The following is a 17,300-nucleotide window of genomic DNA, read 5'->3' on the forward strand; positions in this document are numbered from 1 at the left end:
TATGGCTAGCCAGGAGTCATAAAGAAACAAGTAATAAATCACAAATGATACCTTACGCTTCGGAACAAGATCCGGACGCAGCCATTCATATTTTGCAAGATTAAACTAATTCAGCGTCTCTTCCGTTTTACACCCGGATGTGAAGTAATTCATTATTTATTTTATTTATTTATTGGATTTGTATGCCGCCCCTCTCCGGAGACTCCGGGCGGCTAACACCAATAATAAAACAATGTACAATAATAATCCAATAAATACTAAAAATGATTAAAAAACCCATTAATATAAAAAACCAAACATACATACAGACATACCATACATGAAATTGTAAAGGCCTAGGGGGAAAGAGCATCTCAATTCCCCCATGCCTGGCGGCAGAGATGGGTTTTAAGTAGTTTACGAAAGGCATGAAGGGCTTTATAGGTCATAACCAATACTTTGAATTGTGACCGGAAACTGATCGGCAACCAATGCAGACTGCGGAGTGTTGTTGTAACATGGGCATATTTGGGAAAGCTCATGATTGCTTTCGCAGCTGCATTCTGCACAATCTGAAGTTTCCGAACATTTTTCAAAGGTAGCCCCATGTAGAGAGCATTACAGTAGTCGAGCCTCGAGGTGATGAGGGCATGAGTGACTGTAAGCAATGACTCCCGGTCCAAATAGGGCCGCAACTGGTGCACCAGGCGAACCTGGGCGAACGCCCCCCTTGCCACAGCTGAAAGGTGTTTCTCTTTAATTAATTAATTACTCTCTAATATCTCCTCCCTTTTACTTACCAGCATTTCTGAAACCTTCTGAAACGAGCATCCCTCCATCTGTGATCTCCCCCATTTGAGTAACTCAAACTCATGTCTATGTCATTAGCTCCGTGGTCTTCACTAGCATTGCTAACTGTTGGTAGAGCAGGGAGATTTATGATCTCTAAATCCCATTCATCATCCAAATCTAAAAACTCCTTACACTGCAAGGAAGTACACACAACAGATGGTATGTTGCTGATGGGCATGTATGTAACCTGTTTGTACTGAGGACATATAATTTGTCTTTTTCTGAACATATGTGGGGGAAGTTATTATTTTAGTATACATATATTCAAAGAAAAATAATCCCAAATATGTGAATGCTGCACATGTTTAAGTTCTTATCTTTCTATAAAGAAAAAACCCCACCACTTTACTTTTCAAGTAAAGCATTTATTTGATATACATTTTTTAACAAATGCTAACTTCTATGTACACTGTCAATACATTCAAAAACTTTCAGAATATTCTTTTCTGTTATTCAGAATCCATAAAGAATGTTTCAAAGTCTTGATCCAAGTCTGTTACAAGAGCTTCCACAAAATCTTCCACTGTTGGTTGCTTCTGTAGCATACCTAGGAAATATCAAAGGGAGACATTTAGAATGAATTGAATGTTGACTCTAAACACCTGATAAAAATTAACCATAACTGAAAGTAGAATAGGTCCCATCACAGCTGCCCAGGTCTTCTGCCTTAAAACAAGGAACTGAATTGGAAATGCCAAATTATCAACAATCAGCACTTTTCTCCCCCAAATAGCAACAAAGAGTAAAATCTACTATTTTCAAAAGAAACGTTAAGAAAATATAATTCTTTCTTTTCTCTTGATCTATTCATTCTTCCTCCATATATTTATCTTGCAATACAATTTTCTAGCGAAATCTGGAAAGTGGGCTTTAGATTCGATGTCATTTCTCCATCCCTCTCTCCTGATTTCTATCCCTCCTTATTTATTTAATTGGACTTATATGCAGTGTTCCCTCTAATTTTTTGGGGGGGTGGGCGGAAAAGTATAGTGTCTGAGCAGCAGTCCCTTCGGGACTGGGCGGCACAGAAATAATAAATAAACAAACAAACAAACAAACAAACAAATAAATAAAAAACCCACCCTGTTTTGCCTCAGAGAATTTCAAAGTAAAATACTGTACTGTGTGTCTATAACAGTGAGCTCATAATAGGGCAACTCTATCAATATCAAAATGCCACTTAAATAGTTGAGCTAGTTTCAAACTAGATTTTGATTTTCTTTCTCTCTTCCTTACTCCCATTCTTTTTCTTTCTCTTTTCCTTCCTCTGTTTTTTCTATCTGTTTCTCTCTCTTCCTCTCTTCCTCTCTCTCTCCTTCCCTCTCACTCTTTCCCTCTCGGCTTCTGGGCAGGTTTGGAAAACTCTGAGTTGATGATGATTTTTAAGTGAGTGATTGCTCACTGCTCAGCTTAGAGGGAACTATGCTTATATGCCGCCCATCTCCGAAGACTCATGGCCCTAACTCTAGACAGCATGCAAAGTTTAAAACGACAGTTTCAACAAACCAAATTGTAAATGACTAAAATCACAAACAGCAATTCCAATTTACAGTGAGGCAACATTAACTAGTATAGCTCAAACATCTGGAGAATGAGATGTATTTTTTAAAGACTTTGTGTTGTGAAAAACTAAGAATGTTGGGACCATCCATTCCATTATTTTCAGAGACATGCTCTTCTACAGAGGGAGAACTACCACAAAGAAGGCATGACTCCTAAATCCAACAAGATGACATTGTTTCACACACAACACATAGAACAAAACAAAAATATTTAAAAAGAAAATTGGACGAATGTGTAGCAAATCCATATAACGGTTCTAACAGTGTGTATACAGTGATCCCTTGATTTTTGCAGGGGATGCATTCTGAGACTGCCCATGAAAGTCGAATTTCCGCGAAGCAGAGATGCGGAAGTAAATACACCATTTTTGGCTATGGACAGTATCACAAGCCATCCCTTAACACTTTAAACCCCTAAATTACCATTTCCCATTCCCTTAAAAACCATTTACTCACCATTATTACTGGTACTCACCATTGAATAAGACACAGTTATCCTGATATTTATAAACATAATTATTTATTAACAATAATTAATTTTTTTGTTATTTATCTGCAAAAATTATTAGTTTGGCGATGACGAAACCGTAGTATAGAAAAAAAACCGCGAAGTATTTTTTAATTAATATTTTTTGAAAAACCGTGGTATAGGCTATTCGCGAAGTTCGAACCCACGAAAATCGAGGGAACACTGTATATGTATTTAAATAACATTTATTTTTAATTTTTAAAAAAGATGACATTGTTTCATGGAAGGGACATGGAGTAGACCTTAACTATTAAATCAGGCGGGCAGGTGGAGACCTGACAATAATTCTTTAAAATAAGTTATGCCTTTTCTGGGCTTAAAAATATTAGATTGAAAAAAAACCAATAAAGAAAACGTTTAGAAATACCATACAGATCTGCAATCCTCATTCATGTTCATAGGAGAACTAACCACTTCAATAGTTCTTTTGTGCTCATCAGTTGCTTTTGTATTCAATCAATCGATTCATTCTTAACCTATCGGTTCTTGTTTTAGAAACATAGAAACATAGAAAACTGACGGCAGAAAAAGACCTCATGGTCCATCTAGTCTGCCCTTATACTATTTCCTATATTTTATCTTACAATGGATATATGTTTATCCCAGGCATGTTTAAATTCAATTACTGTGGATTTACCAACCACGTCTGCTGGAAGTTTGTTCCAAGGATCTACAACACTTTCAGTAAAATAATATTTTTTCACGTTGCTTTTGATCTTTCCCCCAACTAACTTCAGATTGTGTCCCCTTGTTCTTGTGTTCACTTTCCTATTAAAAACACTTCCCTCCTGAACCTTATTTAACCCTTTAACATATTTAAATGTTTCGATCATGTCCCCCCTTTTCCTTCTGTCCTCCAGACCAGCGTTTCCCAACCGGTATGCCGCGGCACACTGGTGTGCCGTGAGACATGGCCAGGTGTGCCGCCAAGCTTCAGCTGGGCGGGGCGCTGCCGGTACTTCCGTCCTGGGGCTCCCGCTCGCAGCTGTCCCCTGCCTCCTGCTCGATGCCGTGGTTTTCGGCGCTCTCCTGCTGGGCCCCAAAGAAGGAAGGCAGGAAGAAGGAGAGCTCCGTGCACCTTTTTCCCGCCTTCTTTCTTTGGGGCCCAGCAGGAGAGCGCCGAAAACCGCGGCATCGAGCAGGAGGCGGGGGACAGCTGCGAGCGGGAGCCCCAGGACGGAAGTACCGGCAGCGCCCAACCCAGCTGGAGCTCCTCTGGCGTCGACGGCAAGTGTCCGATGGGAGCGGGGGGGGGGGGCCGCAGCGGCCGCAGGCAGTCGGGGGAGATGGCGGCGGCGAGAGGGATCGCTCGCTCGCTCTCTCTCTCGACGGCAAGTGTCCGATGGGAGCGGGGGTGGCCCGCAGCGGCCGCAGGCAGTCGGGGGAGATGGCGGCGGCGAGAGGGATCGCTCTCTCTCTCTCTCGACGGCAAGTGTCCGATGGGAGCGGGGGGGGTGGCCGCAGCGGCCGCAGGCAGTCGGGGGAGATGGCCGCAGCGAGGGGGGGGGCGCAGCAGCCGCAGGCAGTCGGGGGAGATGGCGGCGGCGAGAGGGATCGCTCTCTCTCTCTCTCGAGACGGCAAGTGTTCGATGGGAGCGGGGGGGGGTGGCCGCAGCGGCCGCAGGCAGTCGGGGGAGATGGCGGCAGCGAGAGGGATCGCTCTCTCTCTCTCTCTCAGCTGACTGCAAGTGGGAGCCCTGACGGTGGCGGTTGGACGTGCTGCTGGACGTCGTACATGCTGGCGCTGCGTGCCTGGCATATACGGTGTCCAGCACCACGTCCAGCTGCCGCCGTCAGGGCTCCTGCTTGCAGTCAGCTGAGAGAGAGAGAGAAAGAGAGACATAGCAAGAGAGGCAGAGAAAGAGAGACAGAGCAAGAAAGAGAGACAGCAAGAGAGGCAGAGAAAGAGAGATAGAGAAAGAGAGAGAGAAAGAGAGACATAGCAAGAGAGGCAGAGAGAGAGAAAAAGAAAGAGAGACATAGCAAGAGAAAAGGAGAGACTTAGCAAGAGAGGCACAGAGAGAGAGAGAAAGAGAAAGAAAGAGAGACATAGCAAGAGAGACAGAGAGAGAAAGAGAGATAGCAAGAGAGGCAAAGAGAAAGAAAGAGACATATAGCAAGACAGTGAAAGAGAGAGAGAGAGCAAGAGAGAGAGAAAAAAGCAAGAAAGAGATAGCAAGAGAGACAGAGAGAGAGAGCAAGGGAGAGAGAAAGACATAGAGGAAGGGAAGGAGGGAGAGAGAAAGAGAGCAAAAAAGAGAGGAAGAAAGAAAGAAAGAGGGATGGAGAGAGAATGAAGGGAAGGAAGGAAAAGAGAGAAAGAGGGAGAAATAGAGCGAAAGGGAGGAAGAGAGAGGGGTTTTTTGTCCAAACTTTTCTTTAGCCCGCCCCCCCCCCCCCTTTCAGTGTTCCCCAGGATTTTGAAAATACGAATAATGTGCCGCGGCTCAAAAAAGGTTGGGAAACACTGCTCCAGACTATACAGATTGAGTTCATTAAGTCTTTCCTGATACTTTTTATGCTTAAGACCGTCCACCATTCTTGTAGCCCGTCTTTGGACCCGTTCAATTTTGTCAATATCTTTTTGTAGGTGAGGTCTCCAGAACTGAACACCATGAAAACCTCATCCCACTGCATTCAACATTTATGTTCCTCTTGACATATTCCACTCTTCGGTATGACTAAGTGGACAGAAGTACATTCTTATACACAGCTATTTTCATTTCTTCTGGCAAACATTCATTCTTTTCTACACCACCCACATCCTTGCTACCAACATCTGGGCATCACATAGTTTTCAATCTGTTTCTCATCTTCTGTAAACATCCCGCCAAAGTACACAGGTTCATCTACTCGCACTGGTTTCCTGCCATTTATATAAGTAATCTGCAATACTTTGCTTCATTTCCCACTTCAAGAAAAGCTAGTTTGCTCCTTGATACATTGATGATGTCCAGTCAACGAAGCAGTGGAAGTGATGTGCCGGTGCCTGTAGGCTGTTGGGGCCTGGATGGGTGTCAACAAACTCAAACTCAACCCAGACAAGACGGAGAGGCTGTGAGTTTTGCCTCCCAAGGACAATCCCATCTGTCCATCCATTACCCTGGGGGGAGAATCATTGACCCCCTCAGAGAGGGTTCGCAACTTGGGCGTCCTCCTCGATCCACAGCTCACATTAAAGAAACATCTTTCAGCTGTGGCGAGGGGGGCGTTCGCCCAGGTTTGCCTGGTGCACCAGTTGCGACCCTATTCGGACAGGGAGTCATTGCTCACAGTCACTCATGCCCTCATCACCTCGAGGCTCGACTACTGTAACGCTCTCTACATGGGGCTACCTTTGAAAAGTGTTCGGAAACTTCAGATTATGCAGAATGCAGCTGCAAGAGCAGTCATGCGCTTTCCCAAATATGCCCATGTTACACCAACACTCCGCAGTCTGCATTGGTTGCCGATCAGTTTCCGGTCACAATTCAAAATGTTGGTTATGACCTATAAAGCCCTTCATGGCACCGGACCAGAGTACCTCAGGGACCGCCTTCTGCTGCACGAATCCCAGCGACCAGTTAGGTCCCACAGAGTGGGTCTTCTCCGGGTCCCGTCAACCAAACAATGTCGCTTGGCAGGACCCAGGGGAAGAGCCTTCTCTGTGGTGGCCCCGGCCCTCTGGAAGCAACTCCCCCCAGAGATCAGAATTGCCCCCACCCTCCTTGCCTTTCGTAAGCTGCTTAAAACCCACCTCTGCCGCCAAGCATGGGGGAACTGAGATACTCTTTCCCCCTAGGCCTTACAATTTTATGCATGGTCTGTCTGTCTGTATGATTGGTTTTTATATAATGGGTTTTTAACTGTTTTTAGTATTGGATTATTGTCATATACTGTTTTATTACTGTTGTTAGCCGCCCCGAGTCTGCAGAGAGGGGCGGCATACAAATCCAATAAGTAAGTAAGTAAGTAAGTAAGTAAGTAAGTAAGTAAGTAAGTAAGTAAGTAAGTAAGTAAGTAAGTAAGTAAGTGTAAACAAACAAATAAATGATCCCGATATAGACATTGTCATCAACTGATGACCACAATTGAGCCTAAAATTTCCATGCTAAGCAAGGCAGTAAAGTGAGTTCTCCCTCATATTATGACCTTTTTGCTGCAGTTGTTAAGTAAATCACATCGTTAAGGCTTCCCCCTTGACTTACTTATCTGAAGTTGCCTGGGAAGATTACAACGGGTGATTCACATGAATACTTGTCAGTTGCCAAATCCCTCAATTTGATCACAAGGGGAATATTGCAGGGTTTTTTTTTTCATTGCTCTACTTGCTCCGAATGTTTCTTTCCAGCCCTAAACAGCTGCTTATGATGTTCCCAGCTCTTACTGGCTTGCAAGCTCTTTTATTGTTACTCTCTTTGAATAAGGTTTTTTTAAAAACCTACCCCCCCTCCCTATGGGATAAAATAATGTGCTGAAGCTGACCAGACTAAGGACGCTAGCCAGAGGAATATCTGGTAAGCAGATTCTTTTCCCTATTTTCCTCCCCCAAAACTAAGATGAGTCTTATGCTCCGGTGCGTCTTATACTTCGAAAAATATGGCGACTGTTGTGGTTAGCTCTGGCCCAGCTCCTGCCCCAAGGACTGTGGATGTGGGGGAGACATCCACATGCTGCAGGCCTGTTTTGCCCCTGGTGGAATCTGATGATGAAGGCTCCTCTGAGCAAGAAGACATGAGTGACAGGGAGGAGGAGAGTGTGGCAGACAGCTCAGAAGGAGATCAATTATCTAGCTCCTCCTTGGATTCAGAACAAGAGTTAATGATACAGCCACGCATGCGGAGAGTGATGCATAGGCAACAACAACGGAGAGATTATTATCAAAGAAAATGAGGCCACCTGTGGTTGGGTGGGGCTGTGCTGATTAGTGAGGCTGCTATAAATAGCAGCCTGTGGGTTTGGCCATTGTGGAGGATTATCTGATCGTTGGGTTTCGTGACTGCTTTACTGACTTTGACCTTTTGTGTGCTGATTTTTCCCTGCTTTGAAACTAAACCAGAGCAAAGTATGTTTCACTTTGTGAAAGAAGGACTGTGAATTGCCTCACAGCTGCAAACTAAGTATCACAGAACTGATAAGGGACTTGTACAAATTACCAGTTTGTTTGGAGACGAGTGCTCTTTGCTATACCAAAAGAGGGCTTAGTTTAAGTGAATTTTCATTATAAAGAACATTGTTTTGAATTTTCAAACGTGTGTGTGTCTTAAATTTGTACCTGTGAATTTTGGGGAGGAGTCTACCAGAGAGCCCGACAGAACAGTAACTTACAAAGAACATTTACAGGGCTGCCTTTTTTGGACAAAATAGGGCTTTCTCATAAACAAAACAGGCTAGCGGGATCAGCAAAGACACTTTCAGAATAGAACAGCCAACCTGAATGCTGTCGCACCAATTTTCTTTGCATTAATTGCTACCTGGCTTGGATCATTCTTAGTCATGCCAAATGTGGGCAGAGTTTATTTAAAACAGCCTTCACACTAATGCTGTCGGTATCTCTCCTAATCTCAGTGATATGATGACTGGTGTGTTGTGACATCTGTGATGTAATCTCCATTCTTTTATATTTATAACCTAAGAGGCATAATTTGCGGTTGAGGTGTGCGTTTTGTCACTGCATCTGCCTATGACTAATACACTGCTCAAAAAAATAAATAAAGGGAACACTCAAACAACACATCCTAGATCTGAATGAATGAAATATTCTCATTGGCTACTTTGTTCTGTACAAAGTTGAATGTGCATAGCAGCATGTGAAATTGATTGTCAATCAGTGGACAGTCTGATTTCACAGAACTTTGATTTACTTGGAGTTATATTGTGTCGTTTAAGTGTTCCCTTTATCTTTTTGAGCAGTGTACGTATCACATAACACTAAGAAAAAGTCAACTACTTCGATAGTTTATAGAATATTTTCCTCAAATTTGGTTGCATCTAGTCCAGAGATAGTATTTTTCCAACTGCAATTTAAGTTCAACTGTAATTTAAATTGTTTCTGTCCTCTTTTTTTTAAAGCAGAGAATGCTTGGAAACGATGCACTGGTCTTTGTAGTTTAAACAATCAATGATGATTCAGAACATCTGCTCTTTTATATATAAAAGGAAAAGATACAGACTAACACACACACACACACACACAGAGAGAGAGAGAGAGAGAGAGATAGAGAGAGAGAGAGAGAGAGAGAGATATGCCTTTCTTGTGTCATTAACATTTTAAAAAGTTACATTAGGAAAATTCCGATATTGTTTAACATTAGAGAAACAAACTTTACAGAAACACTGATTCTCTCTGATGTGAACCATTCCTTTAGAACTGCCAACATAAATATAACCTTAGTACACAATTTAGAGTAGTAGTACCTAGTAAAATCGCTCAATATGCCTCAGATATTTGGTTTTCTTTCTCCAATTCTTCTTCTCCTTCTAGTAATACTACAGAATGCTTTTAGCCAAAGTGAAATTTTCCATGAAGCCTTTAATATGTATCTACAAGAGTCAACGAGCTTGAATGTGCATTTTTGTACGTACAATAGTGTTGTGCTCCTGCCCCAAGGATTGTGGATGTGGGGGAGACATCCACATGCTGCAGGCCTGTTTTGCCCCCGGTGGAATCTGCTGATGAAGGCTCCTCTGACCAAGAAGACATGAGTGACAGGGAGGAGGAGAGTGGGGCAGACAGCTCAGAAGGAGATCAATTATCTAGCTCCTCCTTGGATTCAGAACAAGAGTTAATGATACAGCCACGCATGCGGAGAGTGATGCATAGGCAACAACAACTGACAGATTATTATCAAAGAAAATGAGGCCACCTGTGGTTGGGTGGGGCTGTGGTAATTAGTGAGGCTGCTATAAATAGCAGCCTGTGGGTTTGGCCATTGTGGAGGATTATTGATCGTTGTGTTTCATGACTGCTTTACTGACTTTGACCTTTTGTGTGTGATTTCCCCCCGCTTTGAAACTAAACCAGAGCAAAGTGTGTGTCACTTTGTGAAAGAAGAAGGACTGTGAATTGCCTCACAGCTGCAAGCTAAGTATCACAGAACTGATAAGGGACTTGTACAAATTACCAGTTTGTTTGGAGACGAGTGCTCTTTGCTATACCAAAAGAAGGCTTGGTTTAAATGAATTTTCATTATAAAGAACATTGTTTTGAATTTTCAACCGTGTGTGTGTCTGAAATTTGTACCTGTGAATTTTTGGGAGGATTCTACCAGAGAGCCCGACAGAACAAATAGTGGCCCCCACAAAGAAAGAAGAAACGTTGGGAGAAGATCTCAACACAACTTGGAAGTTTATAATAGAGGAGTTCTTGCTAGTTTTGGTGAAACACAAGTATAATTACGTGAAATATACACCTTGCTAATGGTAACTCAATGAACAATTCTGGGAGTTGAAGTCCACAAGTCTTAAAGTTGCCAAGTTTGAGGACCCCTGGTCTATAACCCAAACCACCCACATCCCCCAAACATACCAAACTTAATGGACAGTTCCCCTATTATTCTTTTTTGACCCTTTACATTAAAAAAAAATAAAGTACTCTTTTATTACATGTTTTCTCAAGACTAAAATGATACAATAAGGTCAAAGAATGGAAACCTACAGTACTCAAAATCCTTTTTCTCATGAAAAGAAGTATTTCCGTCAAATACAAATAAGGGTCATATCTGAATTTGAAATAGTAACTGAATTTAAGCATGCCTGGGATAAACATATATCCATTGTAAGATAAAATAAAGGAAATAGTATAAGGGCAGACTAGATGGACCATGAGGTCTTTTTCTGCCACAATCTTCTATGTTTCTATATCATCATATCTTGTGGGCAGAGGGGAGAATTTATTCTTCATAATTCCTGTCTGAGCCCCAATGGTGAAATGATTGCAACAACACACTCCTTTTGGGGATATGTTGTAAATCAGCGGTCCCCAAACTACGGCCCGCGGGCCGGATGCGGCCCGCTGAGGCAATTTATCCGGCCCGCAGGGAGCACACGAGATTTTATCAATAGATATAATAAGCTCTCGAATCTCCCATCCATTCACCGCGGAGGATGAGGTGAGGAGGAGACGGTGCAGAGGCAAGGGGCGGGGAGGAAAGCGGGCCTGCAATTGGCCCCTTGCAGGCCTGCTTTCCTCCCCGCCCCTTGCCTCTGCACCGTCTCCTCCTCACCTCATCCTCCGCGGTGAATGGACGGGAGATTCAGGAACCCCCCTGAATTTGCCCGAATGGAGGCAGCGGCGGCTTCAAGGGACCTGGTCCTTCTCGGCGCTGCGTTGCTGCAGCCTCTGAGCTCCGCTGTTGTCCCCGGGCACTGTTACCTCAGCTGCGCTGAGAGAGAAAGAGAGAGAGCGTGGAGGGCGGCTTGCCGGTCCACGGCCCCCTGGATGAGCGGCCCCGCATGGCCCCAGCACCGGACTTCGCCGTCGCCTCTGCCCCCGGTCCGGCTCTCCAGCAAAGAGTCCACCCCTTTGCCCTCCATGGCGCCCAGCGCCCGGCCCCAGGCCACCACCACCTCCTCCTCCTGGTAGCGCGCTAACCTCTTCCTGCAGGAACGGGTGGTGGGGTGGAAGCGATTGGACTTATGTACACGCGCGCCTGCTGATTGGGAAGAGGGGGGGGAATCTGCGCCTCCAAAGAGGGGAGGGGGGGGGAGAAAGAAAAAAGAGTTCCAACTTGGCGGAAGGCGGAGGGGAGAACCGAGCGTGCTGCAGCAAGTTTGCTTGGCTTTCTGGGGCTTTTTTTCCTCCCCTTCCACCACCCCTGTCTGAATGTCGTTTGCCGCTTAGGAGTGACCCTCTCTCGGGCTTGTTGTGGATGCGGCGCGGATGAGGGGGAAAGCCGTAAGCGTGAATTAGCAAAACCAGTTCAACCTCTTCTTCGCCTCCTTACCGACTACTGAAGAAAAAAGAAGCTTCGTTGGGATTTTGGCTCTCCACAGAGACTTTCCAAATGTGCTTTTCCGGGCAGTCGGGCTTTCCCCCTCATCCACGCCACATCCACAACAAGCCCGAGAGAGGGTCACTCCTAAGCGGCAAACGACATTCAGACAGGGGTGGTGGAAGGGGAGAAAAAAAAAAGCCCCAGAAAGCCAAGCAAACTTGCTGCAGCACGCTCGGTTCTCCCCTCCGCCTTCCGCCAAGTTGGAACTCTTTTTTTCTTTCTTCCCCCTCTCCCCTCTTTGGAGGCGCAGATTTTTTTCCCTCTCTTCCCAATCAGCAGGCGCGCGTGTAGATAAGTCCAACCACTTCCACCCCACCACCCGTTCCTGCAGGAAGAGCTCGGGCGCGCTACCCGGAGGCGGCGTGGGGCTGGGCGTGGGCACCGTGGAGGGCGAAGGGGTGGACGTGATTGCTGCCTCTTAGCTGGAGAGCCGGGCGGGGGCGGAGGCAACGGTGAAGTCCGGTACTCTCCGCTCTCGCTCTCTCTCTCAGCGCAGCTTAGAAGTAACAATGCCTAAGGACAGCAGCGGAGTTTGGAGGCTTTAGCAACGCAGCACCATGAAGGACCGTATGTTGGTCCTTTGAAACCGCTGCCGCCTCCGTTCGGGTGAATTCAGGGGGTTAGCTGGAGAGCCGGACGGGGCGGAGGCGACGGCAAAGTCCAGTGCTGGGGCCATGCAGAGCTGCTCATTCAGGGGGCCGTGGACTGGCAAGCTGCCCTCCGCTCTCTCTTTCTCTCTCTGTTGCCAGCGTGGTGTATGAGAGAGAGAGAGAAAGCAAGATAGAGAGAAAGCAAGAGAAAGAGGGAGAGATAGAGAGTGAGAGAGAAAGAAGGATAGAAATATAGTGAGAAAGAAAGAGGGAGAGATAGAGAGGGAGAGAGAAAGAGGGAGAGATAGAAATAGAGTGAGAGAGAAAGAGGGAGAGAGGGAGAGATAGAAATAGAGTGAGAGAGAAAGAAAGCAAGAGAAAAAGGGCGAAAGAGGGAGAGAGAAACGAAGAGGGAGAGATACAAAGAGGGAGAGAGAGTGAGTGAAAGAGACAGAGAAAGAAAGAGAAAGAGAAGAGAGAGAAAGAGAGAGGGACAGAGAGAGAAAGAGGGAGAGATAGAGAGGAAGACAGAAAGGGGGATAGATGGAAAGAGTGAGAGAGAGAGAAAAAGAGAAAGAGAAAAATGAGAAAACGAGGGAGAGGAAAATGAAACAAATGAGAGAAGGAAGAAAAGAGAGGGAAGAGAGAAGTAGAGAGGAAGGAGGGAGGGAAGGAAGGAAGTAGAAATGGAGGGAGTTTCTTGATTTAAGTTTAAATTTACTTGTTAATAAAAATGTATAAATTACTTTATTACTTAATTACTTCTTATTTTAAATATTGTATTTGTTCCCATTTTGTTTTTTACTTTAAATAAGATATGTGCAGTGTGCATAGGGATTTGTTCATAGGGTTTTTTTTATAGTCCGGCCCTCCAACAGTCTGAGGGACAGTAAACTGGCCCCCTGTGTAAAAAGTTTGGGGACCCCTGTTGTAAATGGTGTGGCACTGGATATTTTAAAAACAGAGCTGCTATGTATTTTTTTCTGGTTAGCTAATGTTTTTGTGCTAATTGTTTCCAAATCTATAGTACTTTACCCCGAGTCTACAGGAACTCTAGCTATCACTTTCACAGAAGTCCACTTCCATATTAAAATATTAACTGTTAACCATGCCTCTACTTGAAATAGTTGCCCCCAAGCTTCAACCACCTGCAAACTTCATTCATCAAACATTGCAGTTAAACGTGGCTATCTCGTTATTTGGAAAGTTTGTAATTATGCTGTTCCCACTACTTTGGCTAAGTTAACTACTCACTGCTGCTTAATTGCAAACCGAAAATATCCACTGCATCTTTTAAATGACATACACTTTTTAAGTAAACACTGAACTAACCTGCACTTAGTAAGTAACATTCTGGGTATCAAAATACCCACCTGAAATTGAGTATAGAGCAGGGGTGGGCAATTAATTTTGCCATGGGGCCGCATGAGAAATTAGGATGGTTTTAGAGGGCCGGAGTAATATAATTAACTCAGTTCTACCCAATACTGTAAAGACCCAGACCCTGGCCTGACCTAAACACCCAGACCCACTCTACAGACCCCTAATAGAAACATAGAAGGCTGACGGCAGAAAAAGACCTCATGGTCCATCTAGTCTGCCCTTATACTATTTCCTGTATTTTATCTTACAATGGATATATGTTTATCCCAGGCATGTTTAAATTCAGTTACTGTGGATTTACCAACCACGTCTGCTGGAAGTTTGTTCCAAGGATCTACTACTCTTTCAGTAAAATAATATTTTCTCATGTTGCCTTTGATCTTTCCCCCAACTAACTTCAGATTGTGTCCCCTTGTTCTTGTGTTCACTTTCCTATTAAAAACACTTCTCTCCTGAACCTTATTTAACCCTTTAACATATTTAAATGTTTGGATCATGTCCCCCCTTTCCCCTTCTGCCCTCCAGACTATACAGATTGAGTTCATTAAGTCTTTCCTGATACATTTTATACTTAAGACCTTCCACCATTCTTGTAGACCGTCTTTGGACCCGTTCAATTTTGTCAATATCTTTTTGTAGGTGAAGTCTCCAGAACTGAACACAGTACTCCAAATGTGGTCTCACCAGCGCTCTATATAAGGGGATCACAATCTCCCTCTTCCTGCTTGTTATACCTCTAGCTATGCAGCCAAGCATCCAACTTGCTTTTCCTACCGCCCGACACCAATCTAAATCATTTACCATATTACAGACCCCTCCAAGAATATCAACCCTATTGCACACTTTAGAGTCATCGGCAAATAGGCAAACCTTCCCTACCAGACCTTCCCCTATGTCACTCACAAACATATTAAAAAGAATAGGATGGTTTGCTTTACGGCAACACGGTACACCACAGTCACTGCACTGGAGTGTTTACGTGGTTTCTGTGCTCGGACGCTCTTGGTAGGAGATCAGGGTCCGCTCCAGTGCGAGGACGAAAGAGCTCACCGCGTCTGCCGGGACTCCTCCGGTTCCTGCTTTCCTGAGGAAAGCAGGAACCGGAAGACTCCCGGCAGACGCGGTGAGTTCTTTCGTCCTCGCACTGGAGCGGACCCCGACCTCTGCGGACTGGTCACAGATAGTGGGCGGGCCGATCACAGACAGCAGGCAGGCCGGATGCGGCCCATGGGCCGCCCCTTGCCCAGGTCTGGTATAGAGTATAGAAGTAAAGAGATCAACACATAGCCTTTTTATTTATTTTATTTCTGAATTTATACCCCTCTTCCTGGCTTCACTGTGCCATTATGCAAAAGACATTATGTCCCTGCTCTTGATAAGGAAAGAAGAAACAACCAGCAATTGCAGTAGGTAGAGCTGTGGTGCTGCAGTATTGCAGGGCTAACTCACTGCTCACTTCAGGAATCCAATTCTGTTAATTTACTTGTTAGTTTATTCCATTTTAAAATTGAAGATCGAAACAAAGAAAATGTAATCCCTCCGCAAATAGAAAGTAGTGCCCGGGATTTAACGTTATTCTGAAGTCGTAGAAATTCCAATCCTTATTACAGCTTTACCAAATCATGCCTCTTAGTACTCTCATACGACTTATGAATTTTATATCCAATCTCAATCAACTCTAATCCAAGTTCAAAAGTTCAATTTAATGTGAAAAGAGGAAAAAAGTAGATCTGGCCGTCTGTTCTTTGGCCCCAGGATATGAATTTTTTCTTCAAACTTTCTTTTTTGCCTTTTTGTTTTAAACTTTTACTTTAATCCAATCTTCCAAGCTTATCATGTAACAATGGAATTTTACCTTAATTCTTCTTTTCTCTTTGTATTCCCTTTCCGCTCCGTTGTTCTTTTAGATCCTTAAATTCTTCTTCTCACTTTTCTGCTTCCCACTGGTGAAGATGGATCGCAATGGCCGAGTCCTCTGGAATTCCAAGGATCGGTTCTCCCTTGTCCAAAGCTGCGGGCGATCCCTTGCCTCTGGAGCTTCGGCGGTAGCTCCTTGGACAGAGGGGAGCCCCCTGTTCTAGGATCGGGCCATCCGGACCCGATCCAACCGCAAACCACGACCTCTGGAAGGGTAGAAGGAGTCTCGGGGACAGAGCCCTGCCCCGGAGCCTCCGCAGCGATCCCGGACCAAACCAGAAGTCCTCAGGAATCCAATTCTGAGTGGCTCAAAGTTGACTCAGCCTTCTACCCTTCTGAGGAACAACTTTTCTCTAGAAGTTGTGAATGCTCCAACACTGGATATTTTAAAGAAGATATTGGATAACCATTTGTCTTAAGTGGTGTAAGGTTTCCTATCTAAGCAAGGGGTTGGACCAGTAATGTGGATAAGGACGCTGCACCAGTAGTGAACATTGAGCTGCACAGCCAGCTTTGAATCTCTACACATGTGCAAGAAGCAAAAAAGGATATGCACGTGTGTGTGAGATTTTGGTAATTGTTTGCTTCTGCGCATGCGTGGAAGCAAAAGAAAATGCCAAAATCTCTCTCACGCACCTGCCCCCGCTCACAAGTTTTTGCTTCCTGTGCATGTGCAGAAGCAAAATCTCGCTCAGATGCATGTGCAGGCCAGAGACACGAAACTCCGAGCGCAGCGCACCGGTAGCAGTGGGAGTGGCAACCCCGACCTGGGTTGGACTCCAAGGTCCCTTCCAACCCTGTTATTCTGAGGTCAGTAAAATGAGGACCCAGATTGCGGGGGTTTAGAGAGGGCTGTAAAGCTGTGAGTAAATAGAAACATAGAAACATAGAAACATAGAAGACTGACGGCAGAAAAAGACCTCATGGTCCATCTAGTCTGCCCTTATACGATTTCCTGTATTTTATCTTAGGATGGATATATGTTTATCCCAGGCATGTTTAAATTCAGTCACTGTGGATTTACCAACTATGTTTCCTGGACGTTTGTTCCAAGCATAATAATAATATTTTCTCACGTTGCTTCTGATCTTTCCCCCAACTAACCTCAGATTGTGTCCCCTTGTTCTTGTGTTCACTTTCCTATTAAAAACACTTCCCTCCTCTGAACCTTATTTAACACTTTAACATATTTAAATGTCCCCCCTTTCCGTTCTGTCCTCCAGACTAAATACGTCTAAGTTCTATTGCTATTGCTATGGCACTATTAGTGATTACTATAAAATTGAGAAAAAAATGAGAACGACACTAGGGGACTATCATATGCTATTCCTAAATAAAAGTAACTGAAGCCATGTCATTATATTATTTCTAAAAGGGATAGCTAGTGCCCAAAGAATAAGAATAGATGGCTATAACATGTGCAATTTTAAAAACAAATGTTCATAATGGTTTTTTTTTAATCACGTTGAATTACAAACCATGGTTATTCCTAAATGTATGTTGAGGAAGAGCA

At 44.3% G+C, this 17,300-nt stretch overlaps 1 protein-coding gene across 1 annotated transcript in view; it reads right to left on the reverse strand.

Annotated features, from left to right (window-relative positions):
• Positions 1 to 1,175: 1,175 nt before the first annotated feature.
• The window catches only part of MIPEP (mitochondrial intermediate peptidase), a 77,625-nt gene continuing 61,500 nt past the window's right edge, over positions 1,176 to 17,300 (reverse strand). The window contains exon 19 of the mRNA XM_070749786.1: positions 1,176 to 1,378. Within this exon, the coding sequence (XP_070605887.1) occupies positions 1,281 to 1,378 (98 nt within the window). The 3' untranslated portion in view covers positions 1,176 to 1,280. The remainder of the gene's footprint in view (positions 1,379 to 17,300) is intronic.

This window comes from Erythrolamprus reginae, chromosome 4, assembly GCF_031021105.1.
Source record: "Erythrolamprus reginae isolate rEryReg1 chromosome 4, rEryReg1.hap1, whole genome shotgun sequence".
In the NCBI taxonomy this organism is placed as follows: Eukaryota; Metazoa; Chordata; class Lepidosauria; order Squamata; family Dipsadidae; genus Erythrolamprus; species Erythrolamprus reginae.